Below are 25,332 nucleotides of genomic sequence, written 5' to 3'. Positions count from 1 at the left end.
TGGGGTGGAGTGGGTCAGTGGTTAAGACTGGTACCCTGTGTACGAAAGACATCATGCTTGCAATGGTGATAATGTCACAGTAAAATGTGATTTAGCTGAATATACAGTGTGGTTTATTTATAGCAATGAGTTTCTACCCCACTGCAATACATAACAGTCTTTTTAATCCTTTAACACCGAGTTAATACAGTATGTTTTATGCTGTTCAAATTTCAGTATCTGGTGTTCATGTACAACTACAGGTTTTCATTTTTATTTTAAATTGTTAATACACTATTTTAACATGTAGTAAGTTGTAAATAAATGCCAGATATTGAAAGTTATTCTGGAAAATGTTCCTGCAATACCGCAAACTGAGAAAGATCGGCAGTGAGATGACCAATGAATTGATCGATGTGAAGGTGGAAAGCGCAATAACAAAGAGAGTCATGGTTGGGCTGCGCTCCGACGTCTCCACAACCCTCGAGCACGTGAAAAGAATGGAGAAGCAAAGCTAGGCGAATCCTACGGATGAGATGGATGACTAAAGGAAAAAAAAAAAAAAAAAAAAAAGATGCATTGACCTCTATTGATTGGATTATTTTGTGACTTTTGGGAAGTTGAATATGCCAGGCAACACGTCGAGACTGTCACTCGCGACGGAATATCATAGACACATGTACAGACACACATGGAGTCTGATTTGACTGTCTAGAGCTAGACTATATCTCTGAGTGCTACCTGATGCTGAAACATGTTTTCTTTGTCAAATGTCATAAAAAAAAAAAAAAAAAATGAAATGAAATGTATGATGATAATGGGGGCTGGACTAGATAAGCTTTTGCTTCTCCCGCGTTCCCTTTTGGTTATGTGTATTGTGTGAACTGCACTGTTGTGTGATGAGTGATCTAAATGTCATGACCGAAATAAACATATAAATAAATAAAATAAATAATTAAACAAATAAATAAATAAATAAATAAATAAAATGGGCAACTTACTCACAGGACATTTTCTGGTCCAGAGGCACATTTTGAGGCAATTTTGCATCAGGACTGTATCATTGAACGTAGCATGCATGCACAAACCAAAAGAGTGCGAGTGGGTGAGTTTATTTCTGTATGTCTCGTATTGGCTGAAAATGTCACTTTTATATTTTATAGTTGTTTAATTATGTACACACCACAAGGACTGCCAACCCATTTCATGTACCCCGTGCAATGTCAATAAATTACTCTATTGGACTGCAGTCATCTGGGGACAGTGCTAGATATTTCTGTGTGTCATCAGCATCACTATGATGGTCGAAATTAAATTTCGGCAGAATTTGACGCAAAGGCAGCATATATAAGATAAACACAAGGGGTCCAAGAATCAAGCCCTGAGGTACTCCACACATCATAGCCACTTAACCAGTTTCATAACTTCCAAAGGCCATAAAATAACTCTGCTCCTCCAAGTAGGACCTGGACCAGTTCTATGACTGTCTTGGACCACAGTATGAACAATGAAGGAGGTAAAACCAAAAAGGTGTCAAGTTGTAACAATTTTAATTTCCTGCCATGAACCCGATCAAGCACAAGAAAAAGCCTTTCACAACACGAGGAGAGACACAGAAAAAAAGCACAATATTACAGAAATGTTAAATGGCTTCAGTTTTCGCCTTCATGTCATAGAAGAGAGAACAAAAATAAACAAAACAAAAAATAAAGCAAGAACAATTCCCCCCCCCACACACACACAAACATTATTCCTGAAATCAAGGGCAGCATAATCACAGATGAACAAATAGACTTTTGTACACGCCACTGAAACCAGAACTCATGTTGACAACCCCAATCTGGAGACCCCAAATTTATTGAGATTGTAGGGTTTTTCATTCATTATATTAAGTGCTTTGAATGATTTTATAAGTTAAGGGCCACTAAATGTTAATTTAATTTCCTATTCAATCTGCTGTGGAACGTCTGTGGATGGCAAGAGTCAGAAAATAGAGCGATAACAGAGATAACAGCACATGAGTCTTTCATTTTGATTTCCAATTTGCACTCCACGAACTAGAGTGTGGCATATGTTTCATTTGAATATTGTGTTGCAGTGGCATGTGACTGTGTTTAAGGAGTTAAAAAAAAAAATCCTGATAAATGGCATCTATGTGTGCATGAATGATACATTCCCAAAGATATAATAAAATAATACAATTTGAGAGACTTTAAAGCAGAACTATGCAGGACTTCAGCTTCTGAGTCATTGAGTTGATTAAATGTCTCGTTGCGGAGAGATTAAGGGCTGTCTCCACTCGCCCCCGACCGATAGCGGCAGCCAACCCGAAATCATACACACACTCAGACACGCATGCACGCCTCCCAGCCAGGTACCAGCTATACGATCAAGGCGGTGAGAGCATTATTTAAGACAATCATCAAGCAGAGAAAACCGTTGTCAGAGGGACTGAGGAGGAGGAAACAACTGTCTGTCACACACACACACACAAGTAAAAATCAGACCGTTTTTTGAATGGCACCGTTTACAACACGGTTTACAACAGTGAGAATAAATCAGTAGAGAATGGATCGATGGATATTTACAGTGGTGGTGCAAAAATATGCACTACGAAACTGTAGGGGGAGCTCCATAGAGAAAAAGAGGTCTTATGAGGTCGTTTTGGCTGGTCCTTGGGTATAAGTGAAGTTCAAGGTTAGGCATTTAGTTATAATGGTTAAGGTTGGGGAAAGGGGCTAGGAAATGCAATACATATATATGTATATATACATATACATATATACATATATATACATACACATATATATATATACATACACATATATATATATATATATACATACACACATATATATATATATACATACACATATATATATATATATATACATACACATATATATATGTTAAAGCTCCTTGTACAAAAATCAATTCTTTATTTGGAGGATTTACCGGTTTCTGAGGAATGTTGGCTTATATTTCACAGACAGAATTAGGATCATTTAAATCAGATCCCTACTTTGTTGTGTTGACTCAAATCACTGTTTTGTTTTCCTCCTTCCTTTTTGAAATGTTTTTGTTCTTTTTATAAAAAACACATTTGAGGAGACTGGAACCAACTGTATTGGTTATTTTTATCTCTAAAACGCATCCTGTCCTACATTAACTGACATGTGTTTTGGTTGTTGACCGCAAAGAAACAAAGTTAACATTTTATAGCAACGGAAACCCTGTTGCTATAAACCCCAATCCCCAGGGGTTTATAAGACCCAATCCAGAGTGATACTCTGGATTGGGTTTTATGTCTTGAAACTTCTTTTATTTGTCACATGTATTTGGAACAATGACAGTTGTATGAGGAAACACAAAGGTGAAATGTGACAGACTTTTGAATGACTAATATTTAGAATATTCCATGGGCTGGTGCTGACAAGCTGTGAGCTGTCAGATAAAAATTTTACTATTTCTGTGAATTTGACTAAAGGCTTAACTACAGACTAAAACCAGAGACATGATCTGCAAGTGAAAACATACTGTAAGAAACAGTTCCCAGTTGACAAAAGCCACAATTTTAACTATATAATTGTAATTCCCAATAACTATACAGAACAGGGCCTTCTCATATTTGTCTGTTGACAATGCAAATTGTGGAATATATTAATGAACATGTGTGAAAACAACTTAAAAAGTGTCTGGATCTATGTGTCTGCCTCTGAAGATGCCATAACGCCTGTCACAAAGAACTACAATGACAACCACACTTGTCACCATGATTCCACAGTCTAAAGGCAGTTTTACAGCCAGCGTGAAACTGACAAAACATCCCCTGTCTAATCTAAAATAATCTTTAAACCGTTTCTTTAGCTGCCAATATAAATCAAACAAATCACATGTCATATGCTGACCAGGCAATGGTATGCGTTACAGTAACAATGAATAATGTGTGTTAAATTGAAGGATCTCATGTTCACTTGCCAATTAAACCTCCGTGTATGCGCGTGCAAACTAGTGATGTTACTCCCTGAAATGACCTGCAAGGCTATACATGTGAATACCCATGTGCATCAGGCCTAATAATAATAATAATAATAATAATAATAATAATAATACAGAAAGTAATACAACATTTTAAAAATTGTCCTTGGAAATCCAGACTATTGTTTTTTGGAAAATGTAATACTTAAAAAAAAAAAACATAAAACAAACCCAATTAGCATATGTACAAGCATTTCTTTCAGACAACATGAGAAACATCCACATATATTATCACTATAATGAGTAAGTTCCATCTGTGACAAATAATATAACATCAATGAGTATTAATGACTGTGTGTTGGTGACAGTGTTGACCTGGTTACCGCTAGAGGATGTAGCACACTGGGATGCTAACGATAAAAACAAAACAAAAGTGGAGTTATGTTTGTGTATGAAAGGACAGACAATTCATTTGAGTCTTTGCGGGCTTTGGAAAACAAAGGAAAAACACTTTTATAGCTGTGTCCGTGTTTCTACAGTATATCCTGGCTGGTAGCAGCAGTTTTAAGACAGAAGTGTACTTTAAAATTCATTTTTAATTCATGTGTAACAAATAATTCATCACGCTGTATGTTTGAGGCATTTCACTCCTTTACACATTCCTGTGAGGTTTCCAGAGTTGAGTGGATCATGATGTAACTGTCAAAGAGTCAGAAATCACATTTTCATCTATTTGTTTACAACCAGGGGGGTTTTCTGACTGTGAAGGCAGAGAGCAGTTCAGGTGTTTGAGGTGGAGGTGGCAGTGGTAGTGTCTGGACCTGTGTTTGTTTGGAGAACAGGTAGTAGTGACCTTTGGATTTCCTCTTTCTGCTGCCCAGGTGGTGACTCTCGTGTAGATTTGGACGGTGTAATCTCCTCCTGCTCTAGGTGGTCTGCAGAAAAGACCCAAAACAACAGTGTTGGTTAAGAAGATGAATTATTGTACGTCTTTGCTTTTTCTGTTATAGCTGAGAGGGAATGCTACAGAAACATCCAGAAAGGAAATGCGGCTCCTTTTTTCCTGCCGTGTCTCTTTCATAGCTTCCATTGTTTGCTTGATTTGCATAGGTGGTGTCCCGCATTCAACCATCTGTTTTGTATCTTTTATTTTGAGCACAGGAATTATTTGACATGCTGACATTTACCTGGATGACTCCTGTCAAGCCAATAAAGTGACAATTGTGATCAGATGCAAATGAACGCGTACATTCTTAATGTTTTCCAGCGAGACAAGTAAAGGCAACATAACAAAACCCTATGTGTACATTGATATAACCACAGTTTTAAGTATCGCAAATAAATGAATGTTTTACCTCAGATTTATGAAATGTTCCATATAATGGTAGTGCTTCATATTATTAATCTAGACTGTATATTAATATAAGAAATTATTATCATAGTGTTTGCTCTGCATTGTAGAGCTTTTTTATTTGCAACACCGTTTCCCTCATGCTCACTTGCACAGTACGCGGTCGTGTACCCTGGCCATCGTCACAAAGATAAACAGTTGAAGTTGTTTTGGTCTGTGACGTGACTGGAAAATTCCCTAATGCTAACAAGCCAAATCAATTCCCTGCTAGTGTTCGTACACTTGGAAAAGGCTGTATTCTATTAAAACAATGTATTTCTCACTTGGTACATTCCAGTTTTCATGCTTATGGTACATAATGGTATATTTCAATAAAATCTTAACCATCAATAAAGTAACACTTAAATTACACAGACAGTAATAGAAAAGCTGGCTGACCTCTGCACTCTGCCTCTGAATTTTATGCACAGAGCAAGACGTAGGGTTTTCCTCCCCTGACCCTTCACGTTCCGACTCCCGTTCCCGTTTTCCTGTGATGCTGCCTCCTCTGGTGTGCAGGAAGATTCCTGAGGGGGGTCAGCGAGAAGAAAGACATAGACGTGATTGGAAATGATGTTGCCGATACAGTGGACTATAGGAACAATACATGGAGTAAAGTAAGGTTTGGTTTGATGCATCCTGGACCTGATAATAATGACAATTAATGTGGAGGAGTCACCCTTTTGTGGAAGTTTTCCTCTACACTGGACAAAAGGCTTGAGTTGTCTTTCTGAATGACATTCTGAAAATACTAGGGCTGGGGGGATCTATACACCCTCCGTCTTCCCTTCAGTATGATTGTGCAACAGTGGCTGTAGGTTTATTTTGGTCACAGTTGTATTTGACTTCACCCAGAGATGTGTGTGTTCAGAAATAGCTGTAGAGAGCTTTATTAGACACAGCTAAATGCCAGTGAAAGAGGAAGTGTCACAATATTCTGTGACATCAGCAGCAGCAGCAGCAAGTTAACTCTTCACTGAATGCTGCTTTAGAAGGACACGACACCTGTTAAGCCACTGGTGCAGTACCCATTGTATCAATCTGAAGCGGTCTAAATACATAAGGTGACATTATGTGCAGTTGTGGTGGTGGTGACTACGTTATTTCTTTACTACAGCTACTGTAACAGTCCTACAATATGAGATTTCTTGTTGAAGCAAGAACACATTTGTACTAGAGCAACTACTTTTCAGAGCAAAACTATCATTAAAGCAGCTCAAAAGCCATGACATTTCTAGGAAATCCTAGATTAATGTGGCACAGGAAAAGATCGCATCAACATCAGATCTGGCCGGTTTCCTACCTGGATGTTGAGGCACAGCAAACTCATGGTAGAGTCGGCTGCTGGTTATGGTCTGGCTGATGTCTGGCACTGAGTGGTATCCTGCATCAAAGCAAATTCATCAAAGTTAAGCATCGTACAGTATGATTGTAATATAACTATGCCTTGTCAGCATTTTAAAAACAATTACTGACTTTATGAGTTAGTACATTTTCACAGCATCACGCTGTTGAGATGTCAGGTTCTCGCCTACCATGCTGTTGCTTTTGTTGTTGTTGCTGTGGCAGAGGTTGCAGTCGTTGCTGCTGCTGTCCAACATTTCTAGGCCCCGTCTGTTCTTCACTGTCAAAGTTCAGTAGTATGCTCCCGCTCCCGCTCCCGCTGCCGTTGCCCTTTGTGACAGAGCTCCCCGACACTCCAGGCACTGCAAGAAGATGACACGTCAGCACCCCTTTCATGGCACAAACATTATTCACATCATTATGTGAAGAGAATTGACCTACATTGTGAGCTGTTATTGTTGTTGTTGGTCCCTGGCTGCTGCTCTCCGGGAGAGTAGGCCATCATTCCTCCATTTCCATTGCCGTTTGTAGACGGCACTGATGCCAGCAGGCCTGCGGAACACAAACAAAAATGAAGTTGTTTTAGTAAACATCAAGATGTTTCAAAACAAAAAGGCATGTTTCCATTTTTGCCATTTAAAATGCAAGGTTTGTCTATCACCCACCGAGTCCCCTGTATCTGCTAAGCTGCTGGTAGATCTGTTTCATCCTCTCGATGTTGAGTCGGCTTGCCTCGGCATGATGCACCATGGGTCTCGGGTAATGGACGCCGATTATACACTTGGCTGCCGCCTGCACGGACTCTGGAGCGTTCCACGGGTCATAGATGTACTTTGCAGGGAAACCTCGGAGGATAGGTAAGTAACGTCTGGAAGCACAGGGAGAAATTAGATACGCCAGCTTGTGTCAACAGGATATATAAGGTTAGACCTTGATATGGAGTAAATCAGGGGCAGGACTGATGCAGGGATTGAAAGAATCATTCTTTAAAATGTTATTATAGCTTTTTTTTTTAAATAAAAAGTAATATTTACACTTAACTGTGACACATTTAAAATTCAGTACATCTAATTTGTAATAATTGTGCATGCATTCAACAAAACTTTTTAGATTTGTTCTCACTGAGAAAATTATAATGATATAATTATGTTATGAGAAGTGTCACTTACAGCACACTTATGTACTGTAAAGGATAACAGCATGCTGGTCTTCAAAATGAAAGCTACAAACAACCACAACACTGCACAGTATGACTACGGTAGATGAGAGTATGCGTAACAATGTTCTGCAAATCTGACACTACTGTATGAACTTTTGGTGATTGTGGCACTGAAGTCAGTTACTGTCACAGTGCACAGTGAGGACTACAGTTCAGAAAAACAAGGGGTTGTGGTCCCAAACCACTATTACTGTAAGTTGGTATGATAGCAGCCACATCACTGACAAAAAGTGTGACCATCCAGAAAATGAAGCCAATAAAAACACTGCCTACAACATAGCAAAGAGCTCACAATCCCATTCCAACCTGCTGAAGTTTTGTTAGACTTGTGTTTCCTTGGACTGTCGTGGATTTGCTCCATGTGACAAAAAAAAGAAACCTACCTACTGCACTTGGTCCAACCTTACCAAATCCGAGGAGGGGAGACAGACAGGACAGAGGAGGGGGGCGAGTGGAACTGTGGAACTGTGGGAAGCGACACAGTGCAGCGCTGATAGAGTGGTGTGGGCAGGGGTGGTGCGGCCCTGTGGACCCGCCCCCACGCCCCCACACACACACACACCCACAGGATGGACAGCGCTCCGGTTGCTTACGGAGATCGCCCCATCGCTAGAGTGATCACTGCAGATTGGATTGATGATGCTAGGAGACGTCTACTGTAACACGCGGTTAGAAAGCAGAGTGTATTGATTCCACCCGCAGCCCTCCCCCCGCCCCGCAACCCAATCCTGACCAGAGCTGGTGTATAGTGGTAAAGTTCTGCCATCAAGAAATGTAAATAAAAATATATATCTTAATATATACATATACATATATACACACACACGTGTATATATATATATATACATATACATATACATATATACACACACATATATATATATATATATATATATATATATATATATATATATATATATATATATATATATATACATACATACATATGTACATATATATATATATATATATATATATATACACACACATATATATATATATATATATATATATATATTATAGAATATTATAGAATATATATATTCTATAATAAATAGTCACTGGTGACTATTTACAATAATATTTATGATAAATCCTCCTAGAAACTCACTAAAAAAAAGGAAAAGCTGTATAGTACTGAGAGTTCTTAGTCGATGACAGAAGTCTTCCATTATACCTCACAGCTCCCCCACCCTCCCTCCAAACTCCCCCCCATCTCCCTTCCCCATGATCAAACAGTGGTGGACTGAGAAAAGAGCTCATGCCTTCTCCCCCTGTCCCTCAGACTGTGGTGGTTGTCTTTTAAGTGGTCAGCAGGCCCAAAGCCTCCCTGCTGACTGTCCCCTCCCACAGCCACAGCACCATGCTCTAGGCTGGCCCACTAGGGGGCTCCTTCATTTCACCAAAAAGGGACCACAACCCTTTTGCCAGGAAGACCCGCAACCTGCCAGTAACAAGTGATCTTAAGAAGACAGCAGGTGGCAATTACAGGAAGAGTGCAAGCATGCGGTTTGTGATGCAGTGTGTGTTTTCGACAGGATGTTTGTTAAGGTGGTTTATAAGGTAGTGTTTTAGAATACAATGGAGAATTCTCAGGTTAATGCAGTAATTCTCGTAATCCTCATTTTGCAGGTTTTTTTTCCCATTAGATTTAACAAAAATGGTAAATAATCTGAACGCAATTCAGAGATAAACTGAGATAAGATGAAAGGTGAATGTCTCTTGTGCATGTAGTATAACAGTGTGTTCTTCTCTGTGAGTGGGTATGTTGATGTGTCTTTTTCAGTGCTACTGTATATTAGCCAGCCACTGCTCCAGATCCACCTGAACCGACAGGGCTACATTCACATAAGCAGAGCACCACTGAACATTTCACAAGGGGTTGGATGAGGGGCTTTGCCCAGCGCCTGGACAGTGTACCAGCTCGCATGGCACGGCACAGGTAACGAGTACCCATGCCAACTGTGCATCACTGCGATGGCAGAGCTACAGCTGGTCCAATGCCTCTCCTCACTACCCTCGGGGAAATGCTTCATAATCCTCTACCTAACGAATGCAGACAAGGTGTTGGCATTTCCCTACCAAGCGGTCAGAATCCCTTTTGACGGAATGAGATGCTACCGAGTTAAAAACCTGCCCAGAGGGTGCTGCTGGGGCGTGAGCAAAGTCCCGTCCCTCAGGGTTGCACAGGCAAGTGAAAACAAACGACTACCAAAGTCTCAACTCAATCCCCAACTTCCATCCAAGGCAGCCCAGGCTGGAAGCCCGGCTACACCTGGGTGGAGGGGCTTGAGAACGGCCAATCATCTTAAAAGCAATCAGTTACAATCTCCAAATGGAAGAGGGATAGCTGAACTTTTCCCCCAATCCCCCCCCAAAAAAACAGATGAGCCAATACACAAACACAGAGCCACATCAAGAGAAAGAGGAATTAATCTACACCTTGGCAGTAAAAATCATCTGGCAACAATTATATTAACTAGAGATACGCACACGCGTACACAATCACCAAACAGATAATCACAAACAATTAAAAAGACACGCAAAGAAGTACACCGTGGACACTACAATTATTACAAATAACATGCCTGATTTTAAAACTCAAGTGTTAAAATTTTAACAGAAAGAAATATGAAGCAATGGGTGAAAATAAAATGGGGAGAGGAGGGAAGGATGTTCTTTGTCATTCATTCACTTACCCAATTTTCGGGAGGTCTCCCTTGATCCCTCTATCTCTCTTTTTTATCCCTGTCTTTGTTTACCTGTCATTGTGTGCAAACTGAATGTGTCTGTGTTGTGAGTATTATCTCTATTAACTCTGAGAACCAGGACAAGGTTCCTTTTTTTTTAAGATGAAAAACATTTTGTGCTAAAAACAATTCCTACTGAAACAGTGACAAGAAGATGGGAAAATTATTAACAACTAATTGTAATAACCTATAACCTCTTTTACTATGTGTATCCTCTATAAATCTTAATTTTGAAATATCCTTTCATTTTGCATGTGCATATGTTTACAGCCTTTCTGATGTCTCTTAGTGCTGCTATGTTTTCCTTTGTGTGTGCAGTTCAGAGAGAAAGAGGGAGGAAGAGTGCCATTCATGTGGCTAGGTCAGCTATTGGCACCAAAGGGCGATGACAGGAAATGTACCCACCTGATGAAGTCCCCGTTGGGGTCGGTGCGCCTGCCAAAGCCCACGGGGCAGTAGCAGTGGAAAAACTGCTGGAAAAATGAACTGCAGGACAGCCACATCCAGCTGCCTGCGTTCACGCTCCAGTCTGCATCGAGAAGCAACTCCTCAAAGACCTGCAGAGACAGATATCTGTTTAAACCTGACGCAAAGGTGCTTTTCAGAAGTTTATTATAAACTGGATACACTTTGTAAGACAGTAATATGATTGCAGTAATCCAGTCTTGACTAAAATAATCCAAAACCTTGAGAAAAGACTCTCGCTCTATTCATATATATCAGTATGTATGATATATATGAAAATCAATGTTGCAATTCTCTGAAGGCCCACCTTCATTCCTTCCTCCCAGCTGATCCAAAGGTCACCCCTAGTGAGAAAGCAGGCCACCGCATGTCTGGCCAGGTGATGGATCCAGCCCTCCTGCCTCAGCTGAGTCATGATGGCATCAATCCAGGGAAAGCCAGTCTTGGCCTCAGCCCATTTGGCAAGTGCCTCTGGATTTTTGTCCCAGGGAATGCGGACACAGATGGGATTGCCCTCCATCTTGTCAAAGCGTGGGTTGTTGGTCGCTGCGGTGTAGAAGAACTCACGCCACAGTAACTGTCCATACAGAGAGAGTGGGGGGGAACTGTTCTTTTTTACCTAGAAAGAAGTAATAGAGGATACAAAGACTTTAATAATTAGGCCATCAAAGACATTGATGCAAAGAAGTGCAAAATGTGGAAATTTCCTACAGTACAGTTCTCTTCAGTTGTGCACAGCAGACTATGAGACATGCAGACTCATCAACAGACATTACCGTTTTAAATACAATACATTTGAAATCATTAAACTCTGATTTAATTGCCTCAACGTATTTACATTTTGAACATTGTGCCATCATTTCTGAGCATTTAATTTGTGTACAAAGTCTGCACCAACAGAAATAAATTAAGCCATGCAGTTGCTTCTGGACTATTATGTTTTGAATGTACCCTATATAATCCTACAGAGGACTTCAGTATATCACAATATGCAATTCTACTTTTAAAAGGCTCACAAATACGCTAAAACTCTGACTATTGATAAAAAGAGGTTGTAAAATTACCTTGCGGTAGAGGTCAGTGAGTTTGAAGTAGAAAAGGCGACAGGAGAGGCAGCCGAAGCGCAGGTAGGGGCTGAGGCCTGTTGGGCTGGCCAGCAACGAGTTGGCATTCATCCTGGGGCGCTCAAAGTTAGCCACCCATGCCTGGAAAAAGAGAATAATATTCTGTCAAACTACATTTTCAGAGTTCAGCATGTGAATATCCAAATACAGAAGCAGTACTAACTTTTCTCTCAAGGTGGCGCTCAATCCTCGTCAGAGCCTCAGTTTCTCCTCCTGGCCACACTGCAGAGGGCAGGCCCTCAATGTCAAAACCTGAAAATATTTGTATGAATCAACAACAGTGTTGCACTCATGAGTGGAATAAATAAACAAAACCATATACATATACTGCATATGCCGTGTTAAGAACATTTCCACATTTAAAGACATATTTACTGTAACCAGTGTAACAGGAATATTATTCAGTTATGCACAAAACAAAAGCTGGAATAACTGATGTGTCCATCTGCACACCCGCTTGTTTACATTTATACTCTCAAACACTACGCAAGCCCTTTATTAGAGGAACAGTGAGAAGACATGATAACACTCTCCCATACACCGTTAAAAATAAACCATATTCTCTTGTGTACATAAGAGATGTGTGATACAAAACAAAACTAAAAAGATAAATGTGACACATAGCATATTCTGTATAACTGTCACAATTGAATGAACTTGAAATGATTGAAAAGCCTTCCAGCATAAAGTTATATTTATGTAGTGATTGAAAATGACCCTGGTTGATTTATACAAATACACAAATCTATCTTAAATATCCTGTCAGGCAGGCATGTTTCTTAATTCACCCGTTTTAGAGGGTTCACTGGGGACAGAGGGTACAGGTGTGAGCAGCAGATCTAGGCGGCACTGTCAGGTTGTGAATGGACAGTGGCCTTCTGTGAATGGAAACCAGACAACTGAACTGACAGAGTGTAAGAGGGTTATAGGATGTTACCTGGCTATTTTAGATGACAAGCATGTTGTGCGGAATAAACCTTTAAGGAGCAAAGTCATTCACCTGCATTAACAGTACTAGGGGATTAAGACTTTAAAAATCTTCTCTATTAGTGAAACAGTTGCAGAGGTGTTAGCAACAGATGGCTACAGGGATGCCGAGTGTATGAATGGACTGTCACCATCTGTGAATGGAAAGCAAAAATCTGGACAGAAACAGTGAGTGTGCCACCTATTTAATCCAATAGTGAGGGCTTAGAGGAGCTGTACCTTCAAATAGAAACTAGATTGAAAGTCTAAAGAGGGATACTGAGAATACAGTGTTAATTATAAAAGGGATTTGCATTACATACAAATCTCAAATTTTTTTTTTTTTTCTTTTTTAAATAATAGGTAGGATTTTAATTATGACCTAATGCATTCATTCTGGTTAAAATAATTTTAAAGCTGTAGTGAATGACTTCTGGTAATTATTGTTGTTATTTTTCTTTCTCTATTTGATCTCCATGAACAGAAACACAATGTTTTTTTATTTGAAAATGGGCTCTGGGACCTGACTGAGGGAGGTGTTTATGTGAATACAGCAGCAGCGCAGGGGCAAAACATTTTTTTAGCAGTAGAATTCCCTTCTGAAACATTTTGTGGGTGCTTCTTTGTGTGTGTTTTTTTTTTTAATAAAGCATATTACAGCCACTCCAGATAAAATAAAAATAGATCAGCATCACTGTGTACTGCAACACAATTTCCTTATGTACAGCAACATTCATATTAAAATCCTTCTTAGTGTCTGCATCTTATCGCTGTATCATCCTGCCCTACACAGAATGGATGATTCATTTTGGGTTAATTTTTAATCTCATATTTGACTATGTGCATGCATATGCAGTTCTTGCATTTGACCACTTGGTGGAGCCTTAGTCCAGGAGTGTATGTAGGCTCCAGGTAATGAGCAGCAGATGAGTGTGATTTGGGAAGCACACAGTATTTTTGACCATGTCAGAGGCAGTGTAATGTATGTGATTAAATTGGTCACCCTACTTAAATACGAAAAACGTTTGGAACATGAAGAAAACCCACTTGCACTTTCCTTTAGAAACATGCAAAGAAAGTCTAGTACACTTATCAAAGTTCAGAAGTGCCTCTTTGTTTTCTCACCTAGCTCCTCCAGTGATGGGACGCCATACTTGTCTCCATGGTCATCTGAGACAGGGGTAACACAGCGACCCATTGTGGTGTCTGACAGCGTCTCCGCAGGCATTTCAGGAGGATCCAGTCGACTGATCAGAGTCTGGAAACGCTTATAGGTGAGAGGAGGCTGCCCACCATTCAGCTCTATGATCCTAGAGAGTGGCAGAAAAGAGGATTAGTCACATTTTAATCTGAAGTCAAAATCACTGTCTGCAAGTAGGTTAATAATTTTAAAACTCCACTTATAAGATTCTAAGACGTGTCAACTTTTTCCACACAAGTAGTGAAGTTGAATATACATTTAGTCTCAGCAGCCTTCATTATAAATAAAAACAACTTAAACTGTGTTTCCACATCCACCCATTCATCCCCTCTCCATTACACAGCTACAGGTGGATGATTGTGTGCATATATGGACACCAGATGGCAGTAGTGAGATATAAACAGAAATCACCATTATGTTGTTTTTGAGCACAGACTGGATAAGACAAGCAAGGACAAGCTTGTTTGCATAATCAGTGTGGTAGAAGAAAATTACATCAAGAGGCAAAAAGCACAGTTTTAGCTTTTCACTTTTGGACAGTTTCATCTAGACTGGTGAGTACTGTATGCAGCTACGCTAATGTTGTTCCACATCAATCTAAGCCCATGCACTGCATCTTTATGAGTATATAAGTGTGTGTGTTTGTCTTTTCCTCACTTGTCCAGGTCGTAGAGGGTGTGTGATATCTTGACCATGACCTCCACTCCTGCCTCCGTGGCCAGCTTCTTGATGGCTGCATCTCTCTCCTTCCCAAAAGGCTCGGAGTCGTACTCAAAGGTCAGCCGAGAGATCTTCCACTCCTGAGACAGACACAGAGAAAGGAATTATTTTTCGGAGCTGCACATTCAACCAAGGACAATGCGACTGTACAATTTGTACAATTTGAAGAAAAACTCACTTTACAGTGACACAAAACAGTGAGAGTTAGTGCTTTTGGCTTTACTGATATTGTATAAATGTCTATTTTTAGTAGATGTTGACCTTAAAGAGACGTGGGAACACATTGGCTGGTTGGCCCCTGATGACAAAAAGACGAGAGTTGAGCTTCCGAAGGCTGGCGTCCAGATCCTCCAAACACTGGAGGAGAAACCTAAAGAAGTTAAAGAAAGAAGACAAAAAAAAAATCATGAGCAATATTTAATGACTACGAAGTCACAAAACAAGCAAGCTTTGGGTATCTTTTTTTGTTCATAAATGATAACAAAATGTGAATTAAAGACTTAAGATCATAGTGTTTTAAGCTCAGATCCTTGTCCACTGTGCTGCGCATCTCCTCTGCAGTTATTTACTTAGGATTGTCAGGGTCAAGTTGTATGTCTCTCCTTGACGTCAAAAAACAATAGAAAACTGTTAAATTAGAAACTGAAACATTTCTTTTGAAAGGAATAGTGAATGTAAAAAGATGTGTGTTTGGGTGTCTGTTTAATCACTCATTTGAACACCCAGTGAAAGCAACACATGTTTAAAGCTATAATGGTTCAACCTACATCAGAAAGATAATTTACATTCTGTACGTTACATTTTGTTTTATGAAACACCTGAACTTGCAGTATGGTCATGCAGTGTCTGTGTATTAGAAATACGTTTGACTGTATTTCAATCAACAAGTCTCAAGACCAATTTGAAAGTCTGATGACAAATTACAATAAGTGAATTTCCTCAGTGTGGGATCAATAAAGTCTAACCTAGTCTAATTGCCTCTTATTTACATATGCTTTGGATGCGAGTGGAACATCCACAGTTAAAAAGCTAATATAGAACGTAAAATAAATACAGTAAGACTTCACAGGGTCAAAGTTACCGGACGTCATAGTGTTGAGCACCTTCAGCCGAGACTGAGGTTTCATTTATTGTGTCTGACCCGCAGTCCTGATCATTAGCAGAATCAGGCGTGAGTCACAGACTAGGCAGACAGCCGACAAGCTAAGCAGACACCCAGGCAGCCAGACAATATTTCCTCTCAGTTGTGTTCCCTTCTGTCTGACCCCACTGGCCTGATCGGTGAGGCAGGGGAGGGCTCACTCACAGGCAAAGCCTTATTTGCTCTCAATCCGCACACAGACGGGCAGAGCTGAGCGTCAAATGTTGCACACTCTTAAGGCACGCGCCTACTGATGCATGAGACAGAGGTATAATCTATGAAGCATGTGTAGGAGCTTCCATACCTCAGACCTCCTTTAATTTGGGGTTTCAGAATAAACTTCAATAATGAAGTAAAAAGTTATGAACCACACAAATAAACAGAGGGTTACAATGTAGCAGTGTATGATGTTTGTAATAGTTTATTTCCTTTCAAAAGAACCACATGGTTTAGATTTAAGTGAACAAGGGAAAATTGGATTGAACACTTATGTTTTCGAGGTCTGAATGATGGGTGAGCGTTAGGGTTTATTGTGAGTCATTGTGTGCAAAGACAGGCCATTATGCTAATAAAACACAAAGAGTTTTTCAGTTACACACAGTGCAGAGGTGCACTCGATGCCTCAAGGCAATAAACTTAACTGGCACATGCACATATTTAAGTAGTTGCCATAAGAACAACACAAATGTCTCAACTATAGCTGCAGTAAAGTATTGATTATTGTGACTACTGAATTTATCACCAACTATTTTGATTACAGATTAATCACTTAGAGTATGTGATCAAATTAATAGCTTTACTAATTTTAGCTAGAAATGTGAATATTACATTATATTACATGTCATTCAGCAGACGCTTTTATCCAAAGCGGCTTACAATGGAATTGAGTACAATCAGACATGGGTGGAGTCGAACTTGTGACCATGATGTCTTTTGCACACAGGGTACCGGCTTTGAGGTCATTCTCACTGAGATTCAGGACACACCAATTGACATTTTATATGTTTTGCATTTTCTGGACTAAACAACTTATCTGGAAAATAATAGATTAATCAATATTAACAATAATAAATCCAAAATGCCACTTTCATCCCTCTGAACCCAAGATGCTTCTCTAACATTACGACTTGACCTCTGACAGCACAATGACCTTTAGCTAGGACTTTCTTGTTGTGCAGAATTAATAATGTAGCAACTTATTAAAAAAGGGGAAAACGTTTTCTTTTCCAAGAAGCTGCAGGTCTAATCGATGCTGGAAAAAAACTGAACTAAACTGACTTCAAATGTTAGGGGTGGCACAATACAACCTTTTTTTGTGTGCCACGTGACACCAATATCACAACCTTGAATTTCTACAGAAACTGATATCAATCCAATCCTCTCTTTGACATTTGTGCAAACACATTTATGAATTAACCTTTTCGTGATATCTGATCCAGTGATTATGGGCAGTATTGTATCAAATGTTTTACATATTCCATAAATACAACATCATAATATGGTAGAAAATACATCCTTCCTTCTAAATCAATCTTTAAAAAAACCACAACTACAGAATTTGTACTCCTTTGTACTCATTTTTAATCCTGAATATCACAGTTTCTTCACTTCTACCTGCAGCCATGCAAGCATTTGTTATCTGAAAAGGAAATGAAGCTTGTTTCTTGATATCGGCCAACACCATGGAAACAGTTTTCGCTAAAAGCAAACTGGACATTAAGTGCATTTCTTTACCTTAAGTCACACTGTTAACAACAGTTGGTCCAGACATGTGACTTATCTCCACTGACCTCCTTCAAACTCATTGAACTAAAAGCATTACACAAGTGTTCATCCATTGGGAAGGCTGGTTGTAGCTCTCTGTGTGTGTTACTAGGTTAACCACTTCCTTCTGCCTCGGTGTGTGTGTACGCGTGTGCATGCATCAGTTGGCTACCTTGTCATTTATCACTCCATACATAACTGCCCTGGCCTACATCTGTCTCAACAGACACACTCAGGTTTGACCACACAACAACACAATTTCTTAGCCCAGTAACCTCATTGCTGGCTGTGTGTGCACACAAGCACACACACCCAAAACACATTTAAAAAGATTTTTCTTTGCTCCAAACAGTATCACAAAGAAATCATTAATACTCATGGATACTTTCAATTTCCCTTTGTGGATGAAACTATGTCTGTTTGAATTATATTAGTAGGGTTATCCTCTTTAAATTTACAGCAGATGGGGGAAACGTAAAACTGCTCTTGGTCTTGAGACACAATGACAGACACAATGTAGCTTGTACTCCGTGCACTACTGCCCAATCACTGCTATTGGAACATGTCTAGTCACAGTCATCTATATTGCAGACACATAACACACTTGCATAGTAAACAGCATTTAAATGACGGCTTGAAAGAAAAAGCAAGATTTTAATTCAAACTGAAATGTGAAAACTGTAGTGACGGATCAGGCAGCTTGTTCTAAGCCGTTAAGAAAGACATTTCTTAACTAGGGTTGTCACTTTATATTTGAAATGCGATATTATTTCAAACATGGGATGTAAAGTTCATGTTCAAACTATGATTTACTGTTTGAAATTCATGCTGCAATATCATAGACTATTTAAAGTCATACCCGATTGGATCCAGCAAAGGGCACTCACGAGGTTTCCAACCACATAATACATACTGTATGTGACCGTGACTGTGAATATATCCATGACTGTGTATAAGAGGGACCTGTGAGATTTGAGATTTTAGAAATTTCTTTGCTAAATGTTAGAGATTAATGCACGTTTTCAGGATTTTTAAGTCTTTTTAACTGATCTACAGTTCAGCATTGTTCTTAGATTTGCTGAGGCAGATTCTGACAAGTTTAACCCACTGAATATACTACTGGGCTACTTTTACCCAGAACCCAAGAGGTTCAGTTTGTTCAACTGAATGAAACTGTTTGTGAATGACACAACACCGAAGCCGCACTCGACCCTGTTCAGGTTGGTAGGCTTGTTTTTCTGGCAAATATTATTCAGTAAGTAGGTCATTTACTTTGACTATCGGTTCTATGTTTCACAAAAAAACCTCTGTGGATATCATACACTGTATTATAAAACAAACAAGAGGCCAAGTAAGGTAAGGTGTCAAACGTGTTACTTACAATGGTACCACTATAACAAAATCAAGATTGTGTTACTGTAAAAAGTATAACAAAATTCACTTTTGTTATTCAGGGCACATTGATACAATTACTGTATTATGGGTAGAAGAGTTTACAGAAGCTGCATTCCTTTGCAGTTATGATTATTGACCGATGAACTGTGCAGATTACTCATCACAAGAACAGAAGCTTAAAATGACGTGGATTCAACACAATTTTCTAAACTGAGATTTGCTCAGAGAGCATGTGATACAGGAGTTGATAACCTCGGTTACTATCTTCTGATGAGGTGTTACGTCTGATCTTGCATATTTTGGCAGATGATAAATTATGCTTTGTTTTTGTTTCAAACAGATGTGCCCACTGGCATTTATTCGCCTCCAGTGTTTTCCGCCATCATCTGTTGGGTAACAGGCCATGCCTCCTCTCAAGTAGGTCAGAATCACATAACCGCTCAGAAGTTTCACGCTCTGGCACACTAACCTACATCTCTCATTCAGACTATTCTCACATTTTTCACTACAAGAAAAAAATAAAAACAATTCTAGATTCTCATTTTAAGAATGCATTGACTGCCATTCAGTTTTCACACTAAATGTTGGTCAGAAGACAGCAGATTTCAAGGCCTGAATTTGTATCAAGAGTTAACAAGTCACTGCTATCAGATGGAGAAAATGAAGGGAAATGGAAATAAAGCCCTGGGGATTTTACAGTAAATAAAAGTTGCAGATGAAATGAGCTGAGGCTGTGTTTTTATTTAAATGATAGTCGTTACCACATTTAATAGGACAAGGAACTAAGCTTTTCTTTGGTATTTTACCAGGACAAGACAACACTAAAGCAGTGAAAAAAACAAAGAAACTGGTTCACTTGCTTTAGTAAGATGATGTTAGTTGGGTCATCAAATACGATTAGATCTTGTTTTCCATTCATGTAAGCCAAACCTACATTTGAGGCATTCTCATTTAAATTAAGAGCATATGGTTATCCAGCACATCCTTAGCATATTTTTAAGCCATGTCTGACCTTTAACATGAGATGCTTCAAAACATGGAGGAAATGGGTCAAAAAAGATAACAACAAAGCTGCATAGTCTTCAGAATACAATATACCACATATGTATTACTTTTACACATGTGATATATGACACACCTGTGTTTTTACCCCAGCAAGGTTTTAATCTTTGGATTTCTGGCATGGATGTAACTCGTACATTGTCCTGGAACAACTAACCTGGACCTCACCAATTATCCTGTTGATTAGCTAATCTATGATAATCTTTGGTGTAACTGACTTGCTCTGTTGTTGGAAACTAGACCCTCAGGCCAATTTTGTTCTCAGTGGTATAGTACAGTATAGCATAGTGTAGTATAGTATAGAAATAACACCTGACGTTATTTGCAACAACTGTGGAACTCCTATAATCTGTGAGGAGCAACTGGGTCAGTAAAGATATCCGTCATTGGTAAAGTGGGTTCTAAAGTATGTCCCATTTGCACAGGAAGAACTGAATTCTAGTGAATGAAGCTACACAGAAAGAGGCAGACAACACAACAATCCAGGGGTCTGATTGTAGTGTGATGAATGACAAGGTAGCCAACTGATGCATTCACACACCCAGGCAGAAGGAAAGTAGTTAACCGAGAAACACACACAGAGAGCAACAACCAGCCTTCCCAATTGTGGATGAACACACAAATGCACACACACTTACTCATTCCTTGGTAACCATTAAACATAATGGGTCCCCCTTTTATATGACTGAAAGCAATTAGACTTTATAAAACAGTAATGTTATATACAAATATTATTTTTAAAGCAAAGTAACATTACATTCCTGTGTTATTTGTTGTTTTGTCCTTTAGTGCCATCTTAAGATGAGTAATGTAACTTAGTACTTTTGATATCAAGAAATAAGTAATATTACTTTCTAAAAGAGTAATATTTAATAATAACTTTGCATTGTGCTTCATGAGAAACGTGGCTAATGCTTTAATCCATGCACAAAAAGACCTATGAGACTTTTTAAGCCCGAGATTTAGGTAAAAATACTAGTGGTAATTGGATGATGATCTGCCTTAGACAGACCTGCAGGTGTCGGTACAGCTGGAGAGGTGTTAATGTCCCTGGTGGTTATTAGTGCTATCGACATCTGTTAAGGGCTAACTCAACTGCTCAGTGTATTTACATACTGTATGAAATAAGCCCTCACAGTTTTCTCACAGTGTGTTAAACACATAAAAATATAAAACTATTACATGTAGTGTTTGTGTTTGTGCAAAGATCAGTGAGATCACTTTCTGCATAAAACATGTTGTAGGCATAGGATGGCTTTGAATTGACTAATCTATATTTTACATTTAGTGGATCCAGGAAGTCATTTCAAGGGAAATAATGTGAAATCACATATATGGCATGAAGCTTCCTAATCAATCCTGTAGTTTGAAGAGAGTTTTAACGGTAATCAAAAGATTAGGTTTGGGAATCTGAGACCAGTGAATGAGATGATGTGCCTTTCCTGCCTATGTGCCACCACCAGCACCCCTTCACATTTTTAGTATCACAATCAGCTGGATATCACAGGATCACTGACTTCATAACTGACCCTCCATAGGTGGGGACTACTAATAGCACAAAACCAGAAAAGAAAGAAGGAAAAAAAAATGGACCAATGAGCAATGAACATTCAAGTGATACCGAGTCTCATCCCCTGTGGAGCAGACATGATGGTTGTATAAATTCAACCTTCACGTGATCTCACATCCATTTACACAACATGGGACAGAGATTTATTTAAAATAATACACACACTTCCCCGTCCGCACTACCAATTTGTCCTGGAAGCTTGTACACCTTTTCTAAGAGCCAACCCACGAAGAGACCCCCAACTGAGAAAGTGCAACCAGGTCAGAGATGTTTTATTAGAGATATTGATCTCAATGAGACTGACTGGCCGACTAAAGAAGGATTAAAAAGAAAAATATTCCCTTCAAATCACACCACAAACAGAAGCATTTGGGGGTTTGCCACAAAATAAAGAAAAGTCAATCTCCACCAATCCAACCATTTAAAACTCTACAAGGTTTAGATACTACCAGCATAACTTCAAACTAAGAGAAATGCTGACATCATGTTGTGTTTTGAAGCATTGCAGCTCTGCTACTTCTCACAGCAAGTCTGCAGTTAGAGTCAAGGTTTCCAGTAGAGATTAAAAATTAATGTAGGAGTCATGACCATCATAACTCCCCCCTCCAAAACAAAAAAAACCCCAAAAATTTGAACTTAGTTCAGATCAAATTATTTGTGAAAAAAAAACTGAACAAAACAATAACAACATAATTCTGCGTCCCATAAATTAGATATTCGTTTCCATTTATATCCTGTTAATCATCTTATCTCATTAGACTGTGTTGGTCTCAGTCGTATGATTTGGTTTAGCTAAATATTACTACAAAAAGGTCCAGTGTGTAAGAATAACTGACATCTAAATGAGAGACTGCAAATTCCATCGATCAGCTGAAGAGGTTCTTGTAGATCTAGGTAGATCACATTTTTTAGTAATACCTTAATTAATATTCATGCAAGTTTGCAAGTGTTGTACTTGCATTACTGTTAGGGCTGCTGTAATAACATGGCGTGACAAGTGTGACCCTTGCCTGAAGCACATACAGTATAAAAGGCTTATTCTAAAGCTACAAAACACTTATACAATAATAATACACTTACATATGGGCAGTATATTCAATTTTGTGAATAAAGCCTCCTAAATGTTACGCATTGGACCTTGAAGAAACAGTCAAATATTCGAATGAAAGCAACAGAGACAAAAAAAGAAAACAAAAAAAATATTTTCTTACCTCCACCTGTTAACCCCGACATTGGAGGAGCCTGCAAACCATGGGTCCAAGAAGTAAACGCAGCGCACTGTGTCTGCCCCATGCAATGCCTCCTGTAGAGCAGGGTTGTCATGGAGACGGAGGCCCTTCCGGAACCAGTGGATGGAATTTCGGGCCATATTTTGCTGAAAAGAGAAAAGTGAATTTAAGCAGGTGAATAAGACGGACCTGTGAGGAGATGGAAGTGACTATATGCTCCTTTTACTAAACTGAATTAATATGTCTGTACGCACAGAGCAATGCTGTCATTTACAAGTACAAAACCTAAATGTCTCCCAACAGGAGTGGTAACTGAATCATCCAATGGTGTTTCATTTGCCAATAGCGTGGGATGTGTGAAGAATAAAAAAATATCAATAGGAACCACAGGTCTTCTGAATGGCCAGATACTTTTTATACCTATAGCTTATACAATTCTTCAAACTAAGAATCAGTGACAAAGCTTTGTTTTCATACACAAAACACATTCAGTTGTCTGTGTCTGGGGAAAAGACAGTGAAAATAACATTTACTGCAGTTTAAACATCTAAATCTATCACATACATCAAAGAACAAGTGTTGAACAAATGTTCTGTACCAGTATAGAAGTATAAGCACTTTAGCTTTCCTGTTGCGTGAATCCAACTGCATAGTTTTTACTGTGGGTTTTGACCACCGTGCACTTTCTTGTCAGATTGAGGATAATGTGGTGTATTGTGGATCTCAGCAGCTGGTTAGTTAACTGAACAGCAGAGGGCAGTGGAAGAACAACATAATGTATGAATGAATGAATGAATGAATGAAAGACGCAGCTTTAAAAATGACTAATTTGTTGGAAAGATAGGTGATTCTTGACTGGATGCAAATTCAACAGATCAGCCAAGGTTCCTGACTGGTGAACTAAAAGTGTTTTTTGACATGTGCTTTTTCTGCTCTCCACTGGGATTCCACTGCCAATTGTATGCTAAATTAATCCAAATGATTAAACTTTATTTTGACAGCACTACAAAGTATATATTTATGATAAGTTTTTAAATAGCATCTACAATGCAACTAGAGGGGTGAAACCTTTAATTAATAAGTAATCAACTACTAATTACATAATTGCTACTTGTTGATTACTTTAAATCTTTCTGTTTTCTTTGCTCCTATATGTCTGAGACCAGAATATATTTGGTTTGTGAGTAAAACACGACATTTGACAACTTTGTTTCCAGATTATGAGTAAATAAACAATTTCATGAACCATCAATATTGAAAAATAATAGTTAGTTGCAACCCTGGAAGAGACAGTGTCATTGAATCACAAGCATTTATAATTATTTAATTTCCAGCAAATAAAGAAATATTTTGAAAGCTATTTTGAAGGTTAACCTTCAGGAAATATTATATTAAGCACTTCTCAGCAGACATTAATAGGAATCCTGTGTTTGTTTTAATATACATTCACTGCATATTTAATATATCAGTTATTAAGTTGTAGTTTTGGCACTAAGCCTCAGTGTAAGGAAAATAATATGTGTAAATAAGAGTACAGTCACAGAGATGGCTCCTCTGACTTCTCCAAATGGAAATTAGGTCACGCTGTCTATTCTGAATGGAAGCTGATAACTGTACCCACCCCATTCAAACCCTCAACCAGAAATAACACAGAATAGCGCAGCAATACAAAGCAAGTGAACAAGACAAACTCTGTCGAAAATATAAACTGTCAAGTGGTTTAAATCTCTGGCAAAGAAACAACATCTCCGTGGACCAAATCGGGGTCACCACAGCAATACTTATGTAAGTGGTGGCGCTGTTCATAGGAAAAAAGCCACTTTAACGTTACAACAAATGCCTAAAATGCGGCGAAAAGACCCAACATACCTTGTGGTGAGACCACGGAGGCGATATCTATGTCAAACCCAAAGAAAGAAGCATTTCTTCCTATGATATGGTGCTCAGGATGTGTCGTGTGCCTAGTGGTTGCCTGTAGTTTGAGCCTGAGATTCTCTCGTCTCCCTGTACCTGCTTTCTGCTGCTGCTGCACTAC

The 25,332-nt window shown here is 38.9% G+C and overlaps 1 protein-coding gene across 1 annotated transcript; it reads right to left on the bottom strand.

The window, feature by feature from the left end:
• Nucleotides 1–2,853: 2,853 nt before the first annotated feature.
• Nucleotides 2,854–25,332, bottom strand: LOC131468464 (cryptochrome-1-like). Its single transcript, XM_058642740.1, has 15 exons — nucleotides 25,167–25,332; nucleotides 23,280–23,443; nucleotides 15,398–15,506; nucleotides 15,074–15,216; nucleotides 14,341–14,525; nucleotides 12,413–12,501; nucleotides 12,190–12,330; nucleotides 11,433–11,744; nucleotides 11,066–11,217; nucleotides 7,357–7,559; nucleotides 7,133–7,243; nucleotides 6,883–7,053; nucleotides 6,651–6,731; nucleotides 5,747–5,874; nucleotides 2,854–4,892 (listed from the first exon to the last, which is right to left on the bottom strand). Exons 2-15 carry the CDS (start codon nucleotides 23,435–23,437, stop codon nucleotides 4,884–4,886), a joined length of 1,992 nt encoding a protein of 663 aa, XP_058498723.1. The 5' UTR covers nucleotides 23,438–23,443; nucleotides 25,167–25,332; the 3' UTR covers nucleotides 2,854–4,883.

The sequence above is a fragment of the Solea solea genome, chromosome 11 (assembly GCF_958295425.1).
Source record: "Solea solea chromosome 11, fSolSol10.1, whole genome shotgun sequence".
In the NCBI taxonomy this organism is placed as follows: domain Eukaryota; kingdom Metazoa; phylum Chordata; class Actinopteri; order Pleuronectiformes; family Soleidae; genus Solea; species Solea solea.
This window is presented reverse-complemented; position numbering and strand designations above follow the sequence as displayed.

Coding starts and splice junctions, on each gene's coding strand:
- LOC131468464 (XM_058642740.1), bottom strand. CDS start 23,437: ATGGCCCGAAATTCCATCCACTGGTTCCGGAAGGGCCTCCGTCTCCAT. Junction 15,507..23,279: donor GTCGGGGTTAACAGGTGGAG/GTAAGAAAATAT, acceptor TAACTTCTTTAG/GTTTCTCCTCCAGTGTTTGG. Junction 7,560..11,065: donor CCCAACGGGGACTTCATCAG/GTGGGTACATTT, acceptor CTGTGCTTCCAG/ACGTTACTTACCTATCCTCC.